The 15,851-nt window shown below is 39.1% G+C and overlaps 1 protein-coding gene and 1 non-coding gene across 2 annotated transcripts in view; both read left to right on the forward strand.

Annotated features, from left to right (window-relative positions):
- Window positions 1-15,851, forward strand: part of ZNF704 (zinc finger protein 704) — a 237,108-nt gene that overhangs the window by 203,103 nt on the left and 18,154 nt on the right. Inside the window, exon 7 of the mRNA XM_039464620.2 lies at window positions 4,120-4,224. Within this exon, the coding sequence (XP_039320554.1) occupies window positions 4,120-4,224 (105 nt within the window). The remainder of the gene's footprint in view (window positions 1-4,119; window positions 4,225-15,851) is intronic.
- Window positions 6,527-6,659, forward strand: LOC120362426 (U8 small nucleolar RNA). Its single transcript, XR_005578333.1, has one exon. It is a non-coding gene; the product is annotated as a U8 small nucleolar RNA (small nucleolar RNA).

The following is a 15,851-nucleotide window of genomic DNA, read 5'->3' on the forward strand; positions in this document are numbered from 1 at the left end:
CTCCAGGGAATGCTGAGTCGTGCTAAAGTCTGACAAGACCTTAGCGACAAAGCCTGCAAATTTAGGACATGGGTAAAACTCCTTTTTTTCCCCCAGAAATTACGTGGGTTTTTTTGATACGGGGTCTCACTCTCTCAGGCTGGAGTGCAGTTCACTGCAGTCTCCAATTCCTGGGCTTAAGCAATTCTCCCGCCTCGGCCTTCCAAGTACCTGGGACTACAGGTGTGCACTACCACATGCAACTAATTAAATTTTTTTGTAGAGACGAGTTATCACTATGTTGCCCAGGCTGGTCTCAAACTCCTGTCCTCAAGCAATCCTCCACACTGACCTCCTGAAGCGCTGATTATAGGCTTGAGACACCCTACCTGGCCATTAACTCTTTTAAAAATGTTGATTTCGTTTTTATACAATGTTAATACATTCAAGTTTAAAAGAGATATTTTCCCCATAATTCTCAACTACCTTATTGAACTTTTTTAAATCTCCTTTACATACTTGTAATTATGTTCTCTCACGCTTGTTTTATAAAAACTTTTCATTTAACTAAATAATATCCAATTAAATTGAAACACCAAATTGTTTTAATCATTCTTATTGTTAGATATTTACTTTGTAATCTATCCTATTTTTCATCATTAATAACTCCACTGTAAACATCTCTGTGCCTGTAGTGTTTATTTTTTCTTTAAATTCTCAGAAGAATAATTATTGAGTCAGAGGATGTAATATGAATGAACAGTTTATGGCTCTTACTATGTATTTCCAAAATGCTTTCCAGTGTACCAGTTGCAAAGCCATTGCCGCTAGCAAATATATTTGTAATCAGAAAATTACACCTATAGAGGAAAAATTTAGCCACTTATTTAGCAGACTTAAACTCAAGAGTAATGGAATAGAGCTAATGTTTGAATTAGCATAATAAATTTCATTCCTGACTCTTATTATGTTGGTCAACACGAATAATTCATCCATCTTTATTTATCACCATTGCACTTAGGTCAGAAATCACGGGAACCAACTTAGTTAAATCATTTTGCTCATCTATATAATGAGAAAGTTGGACTACACACTAGTTGATCTAGAAGGTCCTTCCCAAAGCATAAACTTACAAATATTGAAACTTTTCTGTTTATAGAAATTATAAATGTTCAGCATAGAAAATATTAAACACAGTAAAGAAAGAAAATTCATTCCTAATTCCATTGACCCAAGAGCCCTTTGGTTAATAGTTTTTGTATGTACTTTAAGACTTTGTGCTGTGTTTTTATATATAGTTTTTAAAAGGGATCTGTTGCAGAACTGTTTTTACTGTATTTTTTCTATTTAATATATCATGAACATTTTCCCATGCCAGTGAATCTTCGTCTTCCACAATAGCATTTTAAAAATTGATGCCTAGCAGCCGGGCGCGGTGGCTCAAGCCTGTAATCCCAGCACTTTGGGAGGCCGAGGCGGGTGGATCACGAAGTCAAGAGATCGAGACCATCCTGGTCAACATGGTGAAACCCCGTCTCTACTAAAAATACAAAAAATTAGCTGGGCATGGTGGCGCGTGCCTGTGATCCCAGCTACTCGGGAGGCTGAGGCAGGAGAATTGCCTGAACCCAGGAGGCAGAGGTTGCGGTGAGCCGAGATCGCGCCATTGCACTCCAGCCTGGGTAACAAGAGTGAAACTCCGTCTCAAAAATAAATAAATAAATAAATAAAATAAAAATTGATGCCTAATATTTATGCATATTTGTGGGGCACACATAAGATTTTGTTATATGTATAGGATATGTAATAATCAAATCAGGGTATTTTGAATATTAATCACCTTGTGCATTTATCATTTCTCTGAGTTGGGAACATTTCCAGTCCTCTCTTCTAGCTATTTTGAAATATAAAAATACATTGTTGTTACCTATAGTCACTCTACTCCGCAATCCAACATTAGTTCTTATTCTTTCTATCTAACTGTATGTTTGTACCTACTTAACCAACATCTCTTCCCACCATGGCCCATCACACCCTTCCCCACCTCCCGTAACTATCATTTTATTCTCTACCTCCATGACATCAATTATTCTAGTTCCCACATATGACTGAACATGTGATATTTGTCTTTATGTGCCTCGCTTATTTCACCTACCATAATGACTTCTAGTTCTGTTCATATGGCTGCAAATGATAGGATATCATTGGTTTTCATGGCTGAGTAGTATTCCATTGTGTCCTTACCACATTTTGTTACTTCATCTGTTGATGGACTCTCAGACTGATTCCATGTTGTCTTTGTTATTGTGAATAGTGCCACAGTAAACTGAGAGTGCAGGTATCCCTTTGGTACACTGATTGCCTTTCCTTTAGATAAATATCCAGTAGTGGGATTGCTAGATTATATGGTAGTTCTGTTTTTAGATTTTAGGAAATCTCCATACTGCTTTCCATAATAGGTGTATTAATTTACATTCTCACCAATAGTATATGAAAGATCCCTTTTCTCTGCTTCCTCACCAGCATCTGTTATTTTTCATCGTTTTAGTAATAGCCAATCTGACTAGGGTGAGATGATACCTCATTGTGGTTTTGATAAGCATTTTTCTGATATTAGAGATGTTGAGCATTTTTTGATGTATCTATTGGCCATTTGTATGTCTTCTTTTGAAAAAGTTTTATTCAGGTCCTTTGCCTACTTTTTAAAGGATTTATTTGGTTTTGCTATTGAGTTGTTAGTAGTCTCTTGTCAGATGAATAGTTTGTGAATATTTTCTCCCCTTCAATAGGTTGTCTCTTCACTCTGTTAATTGTTTCTTGTGTTGTGCAGAAGCTTTTTAGTTTAATATAGTCACATTTGTCTATTTTTGGTTTTGCTTCCTATGCTTTTGAAGTCTTAGCCATAAAAATGTTCTGGAGTGTTTTTCTTGTGCTTTCTTCCAGTAGTTTTATAGTTTAGGGTCTTACATTTACATCTTTAATCCATTTTGAGTTGATGTTTGTAAATGACAAGAGCTAGGGTTCTAGTTTCATGTGTTTGCATGTGGATATCCAGTTTTTCCAGCAGCATTTTTCTGATATTAGAGATGTTGGACATCTCTAATATCAGACATCAACCTCCAGAAGAGGTTGTCCTTTCCCAGTGTATGTTCTCATCACCTTGGTCAAAAATCAGTTGGCTGTAAATATGTGGACTTATTTCTTTGTTCCCTGTTTTGTTCCACATTCTGTTTATGTGTCTGTTTTTATGCCATTTTAACAACATTTTGAATGGACTCTGTAGGTATATCATGATTTATTTACCTACTTCCCTATTACTGGACATTTGTATTGTTTCCAGTTTTTTGTTTGTTTGTTTTTGTTCTGAGACAAGGTTTCATTATGTTGCCAGGCTGGAGTACAGTGGCATGATCATAGTTCACTGCAACCTCGAACTCCCAGGCTCACATAATCTTCCTGCCTCAGTCTCTGAAGTAGCTGCAACTACAGGCACACAACACCAAACCTGGCTAATTTTTTTATTTTTAATAGAGTCAGAGTCTCACTGTGTTGCCCTCACTGGTCTCTAACTCTGAGCTCAAGCGATCCTCCTCCTGACTCTCAAAGTGCTGGGATTACAGGCATAAGCCACCATGCCCAGCCCCAATTCTTTTTTATAATATATAATTGTGCAATGAACATTCTTGTGTACATTTCTTTAGAATGAATTCCTAGACATGGAATAGCTAACACCCAGAATTCTAAGAATTTTGATACATATTGCCAAATTACCTCCCAAGAACATTGTACCAGTTTAGACCCATCCTCACAGTATAGCACTATTTCCCAATTTTATAGTGAAGAACTGTATCTCACAGGTATCCCAAAATAGGCATATGTATATATAATAAAATTTCTTTTCAGAAATCAGCAGTCAAAAACCATCTCTTTTTACACCTTAGATAGCTTGCTTAGGTATATATATGAAGTTTATTTCTGGCTGCTCCCTTTAACCTTGTTTAATCTCTTCCTGTTAGATAATTAGTCTAAGTTATTAATATAGCTGAGACCATTTCTGAGGTCCTCCTTTGGTATTAAGAGCTTAAGTCTCTGAAGGAAAATATTTCTTCATAACAGCTTTCTCTGTTTTTTATTTGACAGGCCACACCCCCTGTGACCATTCCAGGATCAGCCAAGTTCACCCCCAATGGCAGCAGCTTCAGCATTTCCTGGCAATCTCCTCCGGTCACTTTCACAGGCATTCCAGTAAGTAGGAAAAAAAAAAAAAAAAAAAAAGCCAAAAATCTGGTCAAAGCCAATATAGAATAAATTTAGAGAACAAATAGAGGCATGCCAGAAAAATAGAAACATCAGAATGCCAGAAGTAGTATATTTCTTACATGATATTTGTAAACTCATCAGCAGGTATCACTTCTCTGCAGAAAGGTGTTGACTGGTGTTTCAGAAAACTAGAAGAAAGTTTTAATGGTTCATAAACAACTTGTTGAAAATATATCAAGGTTTTTTGTGTTGATAGTGTATTTGTTTCCAAAAGACTATAAAATTAATAGCTGAACTCAGATCTTGTGTGGAAAAAATAGTATTTATCATTATAAGCAACTATAAAATGTATGACTTAGGAAATATTGTTCCATGTGTGATTTTAAAGGCTCAAAAAATACATTAAAATCATTTCTTCTTTCAAAGTCTGAATAATCCATGCTGATGGATAATCTGAAAATAAATGAATGCTGAAATATGCAATCAGAATTAAGTAGGACATAAGAATTGATTTGACATGCTAAATGATTCATGTCTGATAAATCACTGTGAATTAACTTGATTCCTAACCAATCATTTTAAAATATATTGGGTTTTTTAATAGTTTATCACAAATTGCCATAGACATGCACACTGTTGACATTCACAGTGGTATATAACTCCTGATGAGGTTCAGGAAGTGGCTTATGATAACAGATGTTAACCTTATTTTCTCTTCTCCACCCCCTCCCCAAGGACCTCACAAAAGCTTCTTATTGTCAACCACTGGCAACTCCCAGAGGTTTCCAGCAAAGTCTTAAGGCTTCTGTGGAGCTGATAAAAATGAAAGTGGCTGAATGAATTATGCTGTGCTCTGTTGATGAATATTTATTAAATTCCATAGAGGAATAGCCAACAATAAAAAGCATACTGCTGGAAGCAATTTGGGAAATGGTGACTTCCAGAAAAGACTCTGGGAATGTGATTTGTAAACAATACCATGGGTCTGGAGTCATTTTTAAAGTTGTATTTTCATTGAATAGTGTAACTTCTGGTAGCTCTGCAAGAGTGATCTTGTTAGTAGACACTAGAAGAGAGCAGCTTAGACATGTCAGTATTAGTTTTGCTTCTGGCAAGAACACTGATCCACTGATGTGGGTGTCAGAGGTTAACAATCTGTCTGTTTGGGGCCTTTTTTTTGGTAGCCATAAAAAGACCCAGAGTGGCTCTTGATATCACTTTCGAGACAGCCTCTCTGTATTAACCTAAAATGGCAGCCATAGTTAAAGAATTATTGAGACTGTCTATTCTGCATCCTATTAATTCATGCCTTTGACTTGGGAAGAATTTTCCATGGTGTATGGGAAGCATACACCATGTTGCTCATCTGGTACTATAGCATGTAGATAAAACAGCCCAGTTCAGACCTCTTTCAGACTACCTGTGACTAAGCTGTAATGTTTTTCCCCTTTGCTTTTCTAATTAAATTTTCTTCTGAAGTATAGGGAAATCATTCGGAGGAGCTATTTACTAGCTGCATGTCCTCCATGGTTCTTATATGTCTTACACAGTAGGATACCAGCCGGGACACGTTATATCATTTGTTTTTCAACAATGGAATGTTAAAAATCTGCTACAGACACTGTATATTTCTACTCTCATTTCAGTGCCCTAGATTTTTTACAGAATCCCTCATTTCACTCTGTGTTGGTTACCTGGGACATTCTAGACAAAAGCTTTGACAGAAAGTATATGCATACGATATATAAAATATTCCGTAGCTGGGTTAAGTAGGTATTCCACTAAAATCCTATGTGATATTTTTTTTTTCTTCCCTGAGACAGGGTCTCAATCCATCACCCAGGCTAGAGCACAGTGGCGCCATCACGGCTCACTGTAGCCTCAACCTCCCTGGGCTCAGGTCATCTTCCCCACTTCAGCTTCCTGAGTAGCTGGGACTATAGATGTATACCACCACACCTGGCTAATTTTTGAATTTTTAGTAGAGATGGGGTTTTCCCACATGGCCCAGGCTGGTCTTGAACTCCTGAGTTCAAGCAATCCACCCACCACCTCAGCCTCCCAAAGTGCTAGGATTATGGGCTTGAGCCACTATGGCCGGCTGAAAGCTTCTAATTTATTTTTTCACCAGAGAATTCCCAATCTTGCTGATTGTGTAACTAGTTTCAGCAAAGACTTCAGATTAATTTTGGCAGTCAAGCTTGCCATTCCTATTTAAAGATAAAATAAGGGTGGGGTGTAATTTTCAAAGGCTTTTTACTCTAGAAAGACAAGAAGGCTACAACTATCGTCAGGTGGGATAATCCTTACCTGTTCCTCTTTTGGAGGGCAGATAGAACATGATGATTGGAGATGCGTGAAGCATGATTAACGTCTCTGCGTAATCAGGACTTCCAACACCCTGATTGCTCCTATCTGATTTAAAAAAAAAAAAAAAAAAAAAAAAAAAAAAGGCTACAACTAAGAATGTTCTTTATGTTGCTAAACTCTCTGGCCATGCTTTGAAAAAAAACAATCAGCAGGTGCTTGCTGTCCTCCTCCTCCTGGTGGGCTAGCTCTCATGACAGCCCACCCACACAGATGCAGGACTGTTGCACACCCATGGACAGGGTGCCAGCAACTGTCCCTGAATGCCCCAAGAGTGCCAGTCCAGCCCCTAGAAGATGGCAAGCCAGGTGGAATTTAAGAATATGTGAATTCTTACCCTCTAAATTAGGTATAATAGGGTTTTCAGACCAAATCTCTAAAGTTGTAAGTTATAATGAATTTGTATTAATGGTGGCTTCAATTGTATCCAAACTGAAGAATCGAGAAGTTTGCATGTTTTAAAATGCTTTTCAAAAAAAAATACCTTTTTCCTTGTACTCTAAAACAATACCCTGAGGTTGTCAACTGTTTAGAGTTTACTTTTCTCCCACTTCTGTACACTTCTAGAAAGGATGCTTCTGTACACTTCTAGAAAATGGGAAAAATCCCTTTCTGAAAAATCCCAAGGGTTGCAGGTTTTTATTTATTCATTTGCCTATGCTAGATTTCCTGAACGTTGGGTTTTAATAAGTTCCCTGGGTAAGACCTCTTCTTGGAGGTATGTATCGGAGAAAGCTGAATTGCATATTTAACAACTGTAACTGGAAGTTCAGTCTTTTGTAGCCTAAGGCTGTGGGGAGAAGGGTTAGAAAGAGAACATCCTTAATTACAACTTTCTTTGACATGTTTTTCCCTAATGACCTGCCTTTTCTCCTAATTATCTACATTTCTTTCTCTATTTTCATGACAGAAAACTAAGAGCTTTTGGCCCCTTTATTAATCGGCTCAAGGCTGCCATAAAATACCATAGACTTGACAGCTTAAACAACAGAAATTTATTTCTTCAGAGTTCTAGAGGCTAGAAGTCCAAATCAAGGTGTTGGCCAATTCAGTTCTGGTGAAGACCTCTTCCTGCTTTGGTGCTTGGGGGGCGGAGAGGGGGAGAAAGAGAGAGAGAGAGAGAGAGAGAGAGAGAGAGACCTTATAATTATTAGTGTCCTTATAATGTTCTTATAAGGACACTAATCATGTTGGATCAGGGCCCCACCCTTATGACCTCATTTAACCTTAATGACCTCCTTAAAGACCCTGTGTCCAAATACACCGACACTGGGAATTAGAGCTTCATCATATGAATTTGAAGGACACAAAAATTCAATCTGTAACAGCCACTAAGCAAGTAAGTATGAGCTAGTCAACCTGCTATCCAAGAGCAGTTCTAGAAGGCTTCAGGCTGTCGGGGAGGGTCTCCAAAGATGAAACAGCAGAGCTTAATTGTCAAATGCTTAGCTGGTTTGAGGTTTCTTTTTTAATGCCTTGAGGGAAGGTACAGAATTATATGAGGTTAAAATCAAGCCAGAGGCCTTTTTTCCCCCTCTTAAGAAAAAATTACAAGAAAAGAAATTTCTCCTGCATATTTACAGAAGGGCACAGCATCTCTAGTGTGAGACTTACTTGCAAATCCTGGCTCTGGCATTTGTGAATGCCATGTGACCCTTCCAAAGTAATATCCTCTACTCTAGTACTACCTTACTGAGTTGTGTCATTCACCCAGTGCCTGGCATGTGGCTGACATTGCAGATCTCTTACCATCATTGCTCCCTTTACTGTGTATCAGCACTGTATAACAGGGGTCAGGGAAAGTGGCTCCTCCCCGTTTAGAATTCATTCCTGTAACACAGATATACTCAACACATTGGGAGAGATTAGCCACAATTTTTTTTTTTTTTTTTTTTTTTTTTTTTTTTTTTTTTTTTTGAGACAGAGTTTCACTCTTGTTACCCAGGCTGGAGTGCAATGACGCGATCTTGGCTCACCGCAACCTCTGCCTCCTGGGTTCAGGCAATTCTCCTGCCTCAGCCTCCCGAGCAGCTGGGACTACAGGCACATGCCACCATGCCCAGCTAATTTTTTTTGTATTTTTAGTAGAGATGGGGTTTCACCATATGGACCAGGATGGTCTCGATCTCTTGACCTCATGATCCACCCACTTCGGCCTCCCAAAGTGCTGGGATTACAGGCTTGAGCCACCGCGCCCAGCCACAATTTTTATAGACTATAATTTAGAATTCTTCAGACTCTTCTGAGGCCACACTTAACCAGTAGACAAACTATGGACATATAGACCAATAATTTTATTTAATTAGAATTATCATATTGTACTACTGCCCAAATATATTATATGCTTTATAAAACATGCCACAAAATAGAACTTAGAAATGGTTAAGAAATCAATTGAAATGCAGAGACCACTAGAAGAGAGAGTATTTGCTTTATGGAGCTCTATTTTAGGACACACATCACTCCCACCAATGATGTGGCAGGATGGAAGAGTGCAAAAAGCAGGGCTTTGACGTCATTCAGAAGCGAGTCCAAGGCAAGCTATGTTCACGTCAGACAACGGTGTTCAAATCCTGAGTCCACCGTTTACTAACTGAATAGCCTGGACAGTGCACTTAACTTCTCCATGTCCTCGTCTATAAAATGAAAATGATGGCTATGACAGGGCAGTTGTGAAGATTAAAATAACATATGGAAGACACTTGGCTTATATAGCAGGCTCTCAGCAAATTACTTCTGCTACTTTTACCTCTGGGATGCTCTGCAGGACACTTCCCTTCTCAAAACCTAAATTTCTCTATCTGTAAGATGTAGATATAGATCGTTTATTTTGCAAGCTTGCTGTGAGAATTCAGAGAGGTATCTACTTGCCTGTCTTCCACATTCGCAAGCACTGAATAAATGGTAGGTGACTGCCCCAGTTACTCCCTTGGTTTCTCCACCCTCATCCTCAACTAAAATAATAAGCTGAAACATGACTCTCTTGCCACTAAAAGTCTCAAGAAAAATTCACATGTCATATTGAGCCTCCCATTGAACTAAGCCACATAGGAAAGTTTGAAGTGGGTCCTGTGTCTTGCTACGTTGTACCCTGTAGAAACGCATGTACTGAACTCTAGAGTTCAGAGAGCCATTAGCAGGAAGAAGGCGTTTGGCGAGGGGTCATTCCTGCAGGAGATTCATACTCTGGTCTGAAAGCGTCCCCCAAAGCTCCTGTGTTGGAAATTTAATCCCCAATGCAACAGTGTTGAGAGGTAGAACCTTTAAGAGGTGATGAGTCAAGAGAACTCTACTGTCATGAATGGATTATGTCATTATCAAGAGAATGGGTTTGTTATAAAAACAAGTTCGGCCTTCTCTTAAGTGCACTGTTACCCTTCCACCCTTTGCCCTGGAATAACACAGCAAGAAGGCCATTGTCACATGCAGGCCCCTCAACCTTGGACTTTCCAGCCTCTAGAACTGTAGGAAATAAATTTCTGCTCATTATAAATCATCCAGTCTCAGGTACTCTGATGGCAGCACAAAACAGTCAGAGATCATCCATATTCCTCAAACTCTGTTCCTGGAATTTTCAAAAGCCAGTTCTTATGCCTCTCCCACCCTGCTGCTTCCTCAGCTTTCTCAACTCAGAAAGTAGTACCACTGTCCCTCCAGCCATCTGAGCCAGAACCTGGTATACATCCTTGAATCCTCAATTCATCCTTAATTCATCTAAAGATGCCATTTTCTTTGTGCTCCATCCCAACCCACAAGTCCTAGGCTGTGCCTCTAAACAACAGGAATTCAGCCCTTCCCCATCACTGCCCCCATACCTAGTCTAAACCACCAGTATGTTTTTGCCTGGAATACTGCAGAAGCCTCTTTTTTAAAAATATATATTTTATTGCATTTTAGGTTTGGGGGTACATGCGAAGAACATGCAAGATTGTTGCATAGGTACATACATGGCAATGTGGTTTGCTGCCTTCCTCCCCATCACCTATATCTGGCATTTCTCCCAATGTTATCTCTCCCCAACTCCCCACCACCTGCTGTCCCTCCCCTAGTTTCCCCCTGCAGATCCCAGTGTATGATGTTCCCCTCCCTGTATCCATATGTTCTCATTGTTCATCACCCTCCTATGAGTGAGAACATGCGGTGTTTGATTTTCTGTTCTTGTGTCAGTTTGCTGAGAATGATGGTTTCCAGGTTCATCTATGTCCCTACAAAGGACATGAATTCATCGTTTTTAATGGCTGCATAGTATTCCATGGTGTATATGTGCCACATTTTCCCTGTCCAATCATCAGTGGGCATTTGGATTGGTTCCAAGTCTTCGCTATTGTAAACAGTGCTGAAATGAACATTCGTGTGCATGTGTCCTTATAGTAGAATGATTTATAATCCTTTGGATATACACCTAGTAATGGGATTGCTGGGTCAAATGGAATTTCTATTTTTAGGTCCCTGAGGAATCACCACACTGTCTTCCACAATAGTTGAACTAATTTGCACTCCCACCAACAGTGTAAAAGTGTTCCTATTTCTCCATATCCTCTCCAGCATCTGTTGTCTCCAGATTTTTTAATGATCACCATTCTATCTGGCGTGAGGTGGTATCTCAATGTAGTTTTGATTTGCATTCCTCTAGTGACCAGTGATGAGCATTTTTCATATGTTTGTTGGTCTCATATATGTCTTCTTTTGTAAAGTGTCTGTTCATATCCTTCGCCCACGTTTGAAAGGGCTTTTTTTTGTTTTTTCTTGTAAATCTGTTTTAGTTATTTGTAGATTCTGGATATTAGCCCTTTGTCAGAGGGGTAGATTGCAAAAATTTTTTCCCATTCTGTTGGCTGCCAGTTCACTCTAATGATTGTTTCTTTTGCTGTACAGAAGCTCTGGAGTTTAATTAGGTCCCATTTGTCTATTTTGGCTTTTGTTGCCAATGCTTTTGGTGTTTTAGTCATGAAGTCCTTGCCTATGCCTATGTCCTGAATGGTTTTGCCTAGATTTTCTTCTAGGGTTTTTATGCTGTTAGGTCTTATGTTTAAGTCTTTAATCCATCTGGAGTTAATTTTAGTGTAAGGTGTCAGGAATGGGTCCAGTTTCTGCTTTCTGCACATGGCTAGCCAGTTTTCCAGTTTTCCCAACACCGTTTATTAAACAGGGACTCCTTTCCCCATTGCTTGTTTTTGTCAAACATCAGATGGTTGTAGATGTGTGGCATTGCCTCCAAGGCCTCTGTTCTGTTCCATTGGTCTATATCTCTGTTTTGGTACCAGTACCATGCTATTTTGATTATTGTAGCCTTGTAGTATAGTTTGGAATCAGGTAGTGTGATGCCTCCAGCTTTGTTCTTTTTGCTTAGAATTGACTTGGCTATGCAGGCTCTCTTTTGGTTCCATATGAAGTTTAAGGTGGTTTTTTCCAGTTCTGTGAAGAAGGTCATTGGTAGCTTGATGGGGATAGCTTTGAATCTATAAATTACTTTGGGAAGTATGGCCATTTTCACAATACTGATTCTTTCTAACCATGAACATGGACTGTTTCTCCATCTGTTTGTGTCCTCTCTTATTTCATTGAGCAGTGGCTTGTAGTTCTCCTTGAAGAGGTCCTTTGCGTTCTTTGTTAGTTGTATTCCTAGGTATTTTATTTTCTTTGTAGCAATTGTGAATGGCAGTTTGTTCTTGATTTGGCTCTCTTTAAGTCTGTTATTGGTGTATAGGAATGCTTGTGATTTTTGCACATTGATTTTGTATCCTGAGACTTTGCTGAAGTTGCTTATTGGTTTTAGGAGATTTGGGACTGAGATGATGGGGTCTTCTAGATATACAATCATGTCATCTGCAAACAGAGACAATTTAACTTCCTCGTTTCCTAATTGAATACCCTTTATTTCTTTTTCTTGCCTGACTGCTATGGCTAGAACTTCCAATATTATATTGAATAGGAGTGGTGAGAGAGGGCATCCTTGTCTAGTGCCACATTTCAAAGGGAATGCTTCCAGTTTTTGCCCATTCAGTATGATATTGGCTGTGGGTTTGTTGTAAATAGCTTTTATTATTTTGAGATATGTTCCATCAATACCTAGTTTGAGAGTTTTTAGTATAAAGGGCTGTTGAATTTTGTCAAAGGCCTTCTCTGCATTTATTGAGATAATCGCGTGGTTTTGTCTTTGGTTCTGTTTATGCAGTGAATTACATTTATAGACTTGTGTATGTTGAACCAGCCTTGCATCCCCAGAATGAAGCCTACTTGATCGTGATGGATAACCTTTTTGATGTGCTGTTGCAATCTGTTCGCCAGTATTTTATTGAAGATTTTTGTGTCAATGTTCATCATGGATATTGGCCTGTAGTTTTTTTAGTTTTGTCTCTGCCAGGTTTGGGTATCAGGATAATGTTGATCTCATAGAGTTAGGGAGGATTCCCTCTTTTTGTATTGTTTGAAATAGTTTCAATTGGAATGGTACCAGCTTGTCTTTGTACATCTGGCAGAATTTGGCTGTGAATCCATCTGGACCTGGACTTTTTTTGGTTGGTAGGCCATTAATTGCTGCCTCAACTTCAGACCTTGTTATTGGTCTATTCAGGGTTCCAACTTCTTCCTGGCTGAGTCTTGGAAGTGTGCAAGTGTCGAGGAATTTATCAGTTGCTTCCAGATTTACTGGTTTATGTGCATAGAGCTGTTTGTAGCAATCTCTGATGGTAGTCTGTATTTCTGAGGAATCAATCAGTGGTGATTTCCCCTTTATCATTTTTTTATTGCATCTATTCAATTTTTCTCTTATTAGTCTAGCTAGTGGTCTATTTTGTTGATCATTTAAAAAAAACAGCTCCTGGATTTATTGATTTTTTGAAGGGTTTTTTATGTCTCTATCTCCTTCAGTTCTGCTCCATTTCTTGTCTTCTTGTTTTTGAGTTTTTTGGATCTTGCTCCTCTAGCTCTTTCAATTTTGATGATAGGGTGTCGATTTTAGATCTTTCCTTGCTTCTCATGTGGGCATTTGTTGCTATAAATTTCCCTCTAGACACTGCTTTAAATGTGTCCCATGGATTCTGGCTGGTACGTTGTGTCTTCGTTCTTGTTGGTTTCGAAGAACATTTTTTTTTCTGCCTTAATTGTTTATCCATTCGCCATTCAGGAGCAAGTTGTTCGGTTTCCATGTGAGTGTGTGGTTTTGAGTGCTTTTCTTAATCCCGTGTTCTAATTTTATTGCATTGTGGTCTGACAGACTGTTTGTTACGATTTCCATTCTTTTGCATTTGCTGAGGAGTGATTGACTTCCAATTATGTGGTCAATTTTAGAGTAATTGTGATGTGGTGCTGAGGAGAATGTGTATTCTGTGAATTTGGGGTAGAGTGTTCTGTAAATGTCTATTAGGTCTGCCTGGTCTAGATCTGTGCTCAAGTCCTGGATATCCTTGTTGACTTTCTGTCTCATTGATCTGTCCAATATTGTCAGTGGAGTGTTAGTCTCCCACTATTATTGTGTTGGAGTCTAAGAGTCTTTGTAGGTCTTTAAGAACTTGCTTTATGCCGGGTGTGGTGGCTCAAGCCTGTAATCCCAGCACTTTGGGAGGCCGAGGCGGGTGGATCACGAGGTCAAGAGATTGAGACCATCCTGGCCAACATGGTGAAACCCCGTCTCTACTAAAAATACAAAAAATTAGCTGGGCATGGTGGTGCGTGCCTGTAATCCCAGCTGCTCAGGAGGCTGAGGCAGGAGAATTGCCTGAACCCGGGAGGCGGAGGTTGCGGTGAGCCAAGATTGCGCCATTGCACTCCAGCCTGGGTAACAAGAGCGAAACTCCGTCTCAAAAAAAAAAAAAAAAGAACTTGCTTTATGTATCTGGGTGCTCCTGCATTGGGTGCATATATATTTAGGATATTGATCCTTTTACCATTATGTAATGTCCTTCTTTGTCTCTTTTGATCTTTGTTGGTTTAAAGTCTATTGTATCAGAGACTAGGATTGCTACCCCTGCTTTTGTTTGCTCTCCATTTGCTTGGTAAATCTTCTTCTGTCCCTTTGAGTCTATATGAGTCTGCACATGCGATGGGTCTCCTGAATACAGCACACCAATGGGTCTTGACTTTTTATCCAGTTTGCCAGTTTGTGTCTTTTGATGGGGGCATTTAGGCCATTTACATTCAACGTTAATATTATGTTTGAATTTGATCCTGCCATTTTTTTTACTGGCTGGTTGTTTTGCCTGTTAGTCGACACGTTTTCTTCATTGTGTCATTGTTCTTTACCATTTGGTACGTTTTTACAGTGGCTGGTACTGGTTGTTCCTTTCCATGTTTAATACTTCCTTCAGGTGCTCTTGCAAGGCAGGTCTTGTAGCGACAAAATCTCTCAGCAATTGCTTGTCCATAAAGGATTTTATTTATTTCTCTTTCACTTATGAAGCTTAGTTTGGCTGGGTATGAAATTCTAGGTTGAAAGTTCTTTTCTTTAAGGATGTTGAATATTGGCCCTCATTCCCTTCTAGATTGTAGGGTTTCTGCAGAGAGATCCACTGTATGTCTGATGGTCTTTCCTTTGTGGGTTACTCGACCCTTCTCTCTGGCTGCCCTTAGGATTTTTTCCTTCATTTCAACCCTGGCGAATGAAGCAATTATGTGCCTTGGGATTGCTCTTCTTGAAGAGTATCTTTGTGGTGGTCTGTGTATTTCCTGGATTTGAATGTTGGCCTGCCTCATTAGGTTGGGGAAGTTCTCTTGGATAATATCCTGAAGAGTGTTTTCCAGCTTGGATTCATTCTCCCTGTCACATTCAGGTAAACCAATCAAGCATAGATTAGGTCTTTTCACATAATCCCAAAGTTCTTGGAGGCTTTGTTTATTTCTTTTCACTCTTTTTTCTCTAATCTTGCAGCCTTGTATTATTTCATTGATTTCATCTTCAGTCTCTGATATCCTTTCTTCTGCTTGATCAATTCAGCTGTTGAAATTTGTGTATGCCTCGCAAAGTTCTCTTGCTGTGTTTTTCAGCTCCATCAAGTCATTTGTGTTCTTCTCTAAGCTGGTTATTCTAGTTAGCTTTTCGTCTAACCTGTTTTCAAGGTTCTTAGTTTCTTTACATTGGGTTAGAACATGGTCTTTTTAACTCAGAGAAGTTTGTTATTACTCACCTTCTGAAGCCTGCTTCTGTCAATTCGTCAAACTCATTCTCTGTCTTGTTTTGTTCCCTTGCTGGTGAGGAGTTGTAATCCCTGGGAGGAGAAGAGATATTCTTGTCTTTGATGGTTTCATCC

Source organism: Saimiri boliviensis, chromosome 15, assembly GCF_048565385.1.
Source record: "Saimiri boliviensis isolate mSaiBol1 chromosome 15, mSaiBol1.pri, whole genome shotgun sequence".
Taxonomy (NCBI): Eukaryota; Metazoa; Chordata; class Mammalia; order Primates; family Cebidae; genus Saimiri; species Saimiri boliviensis.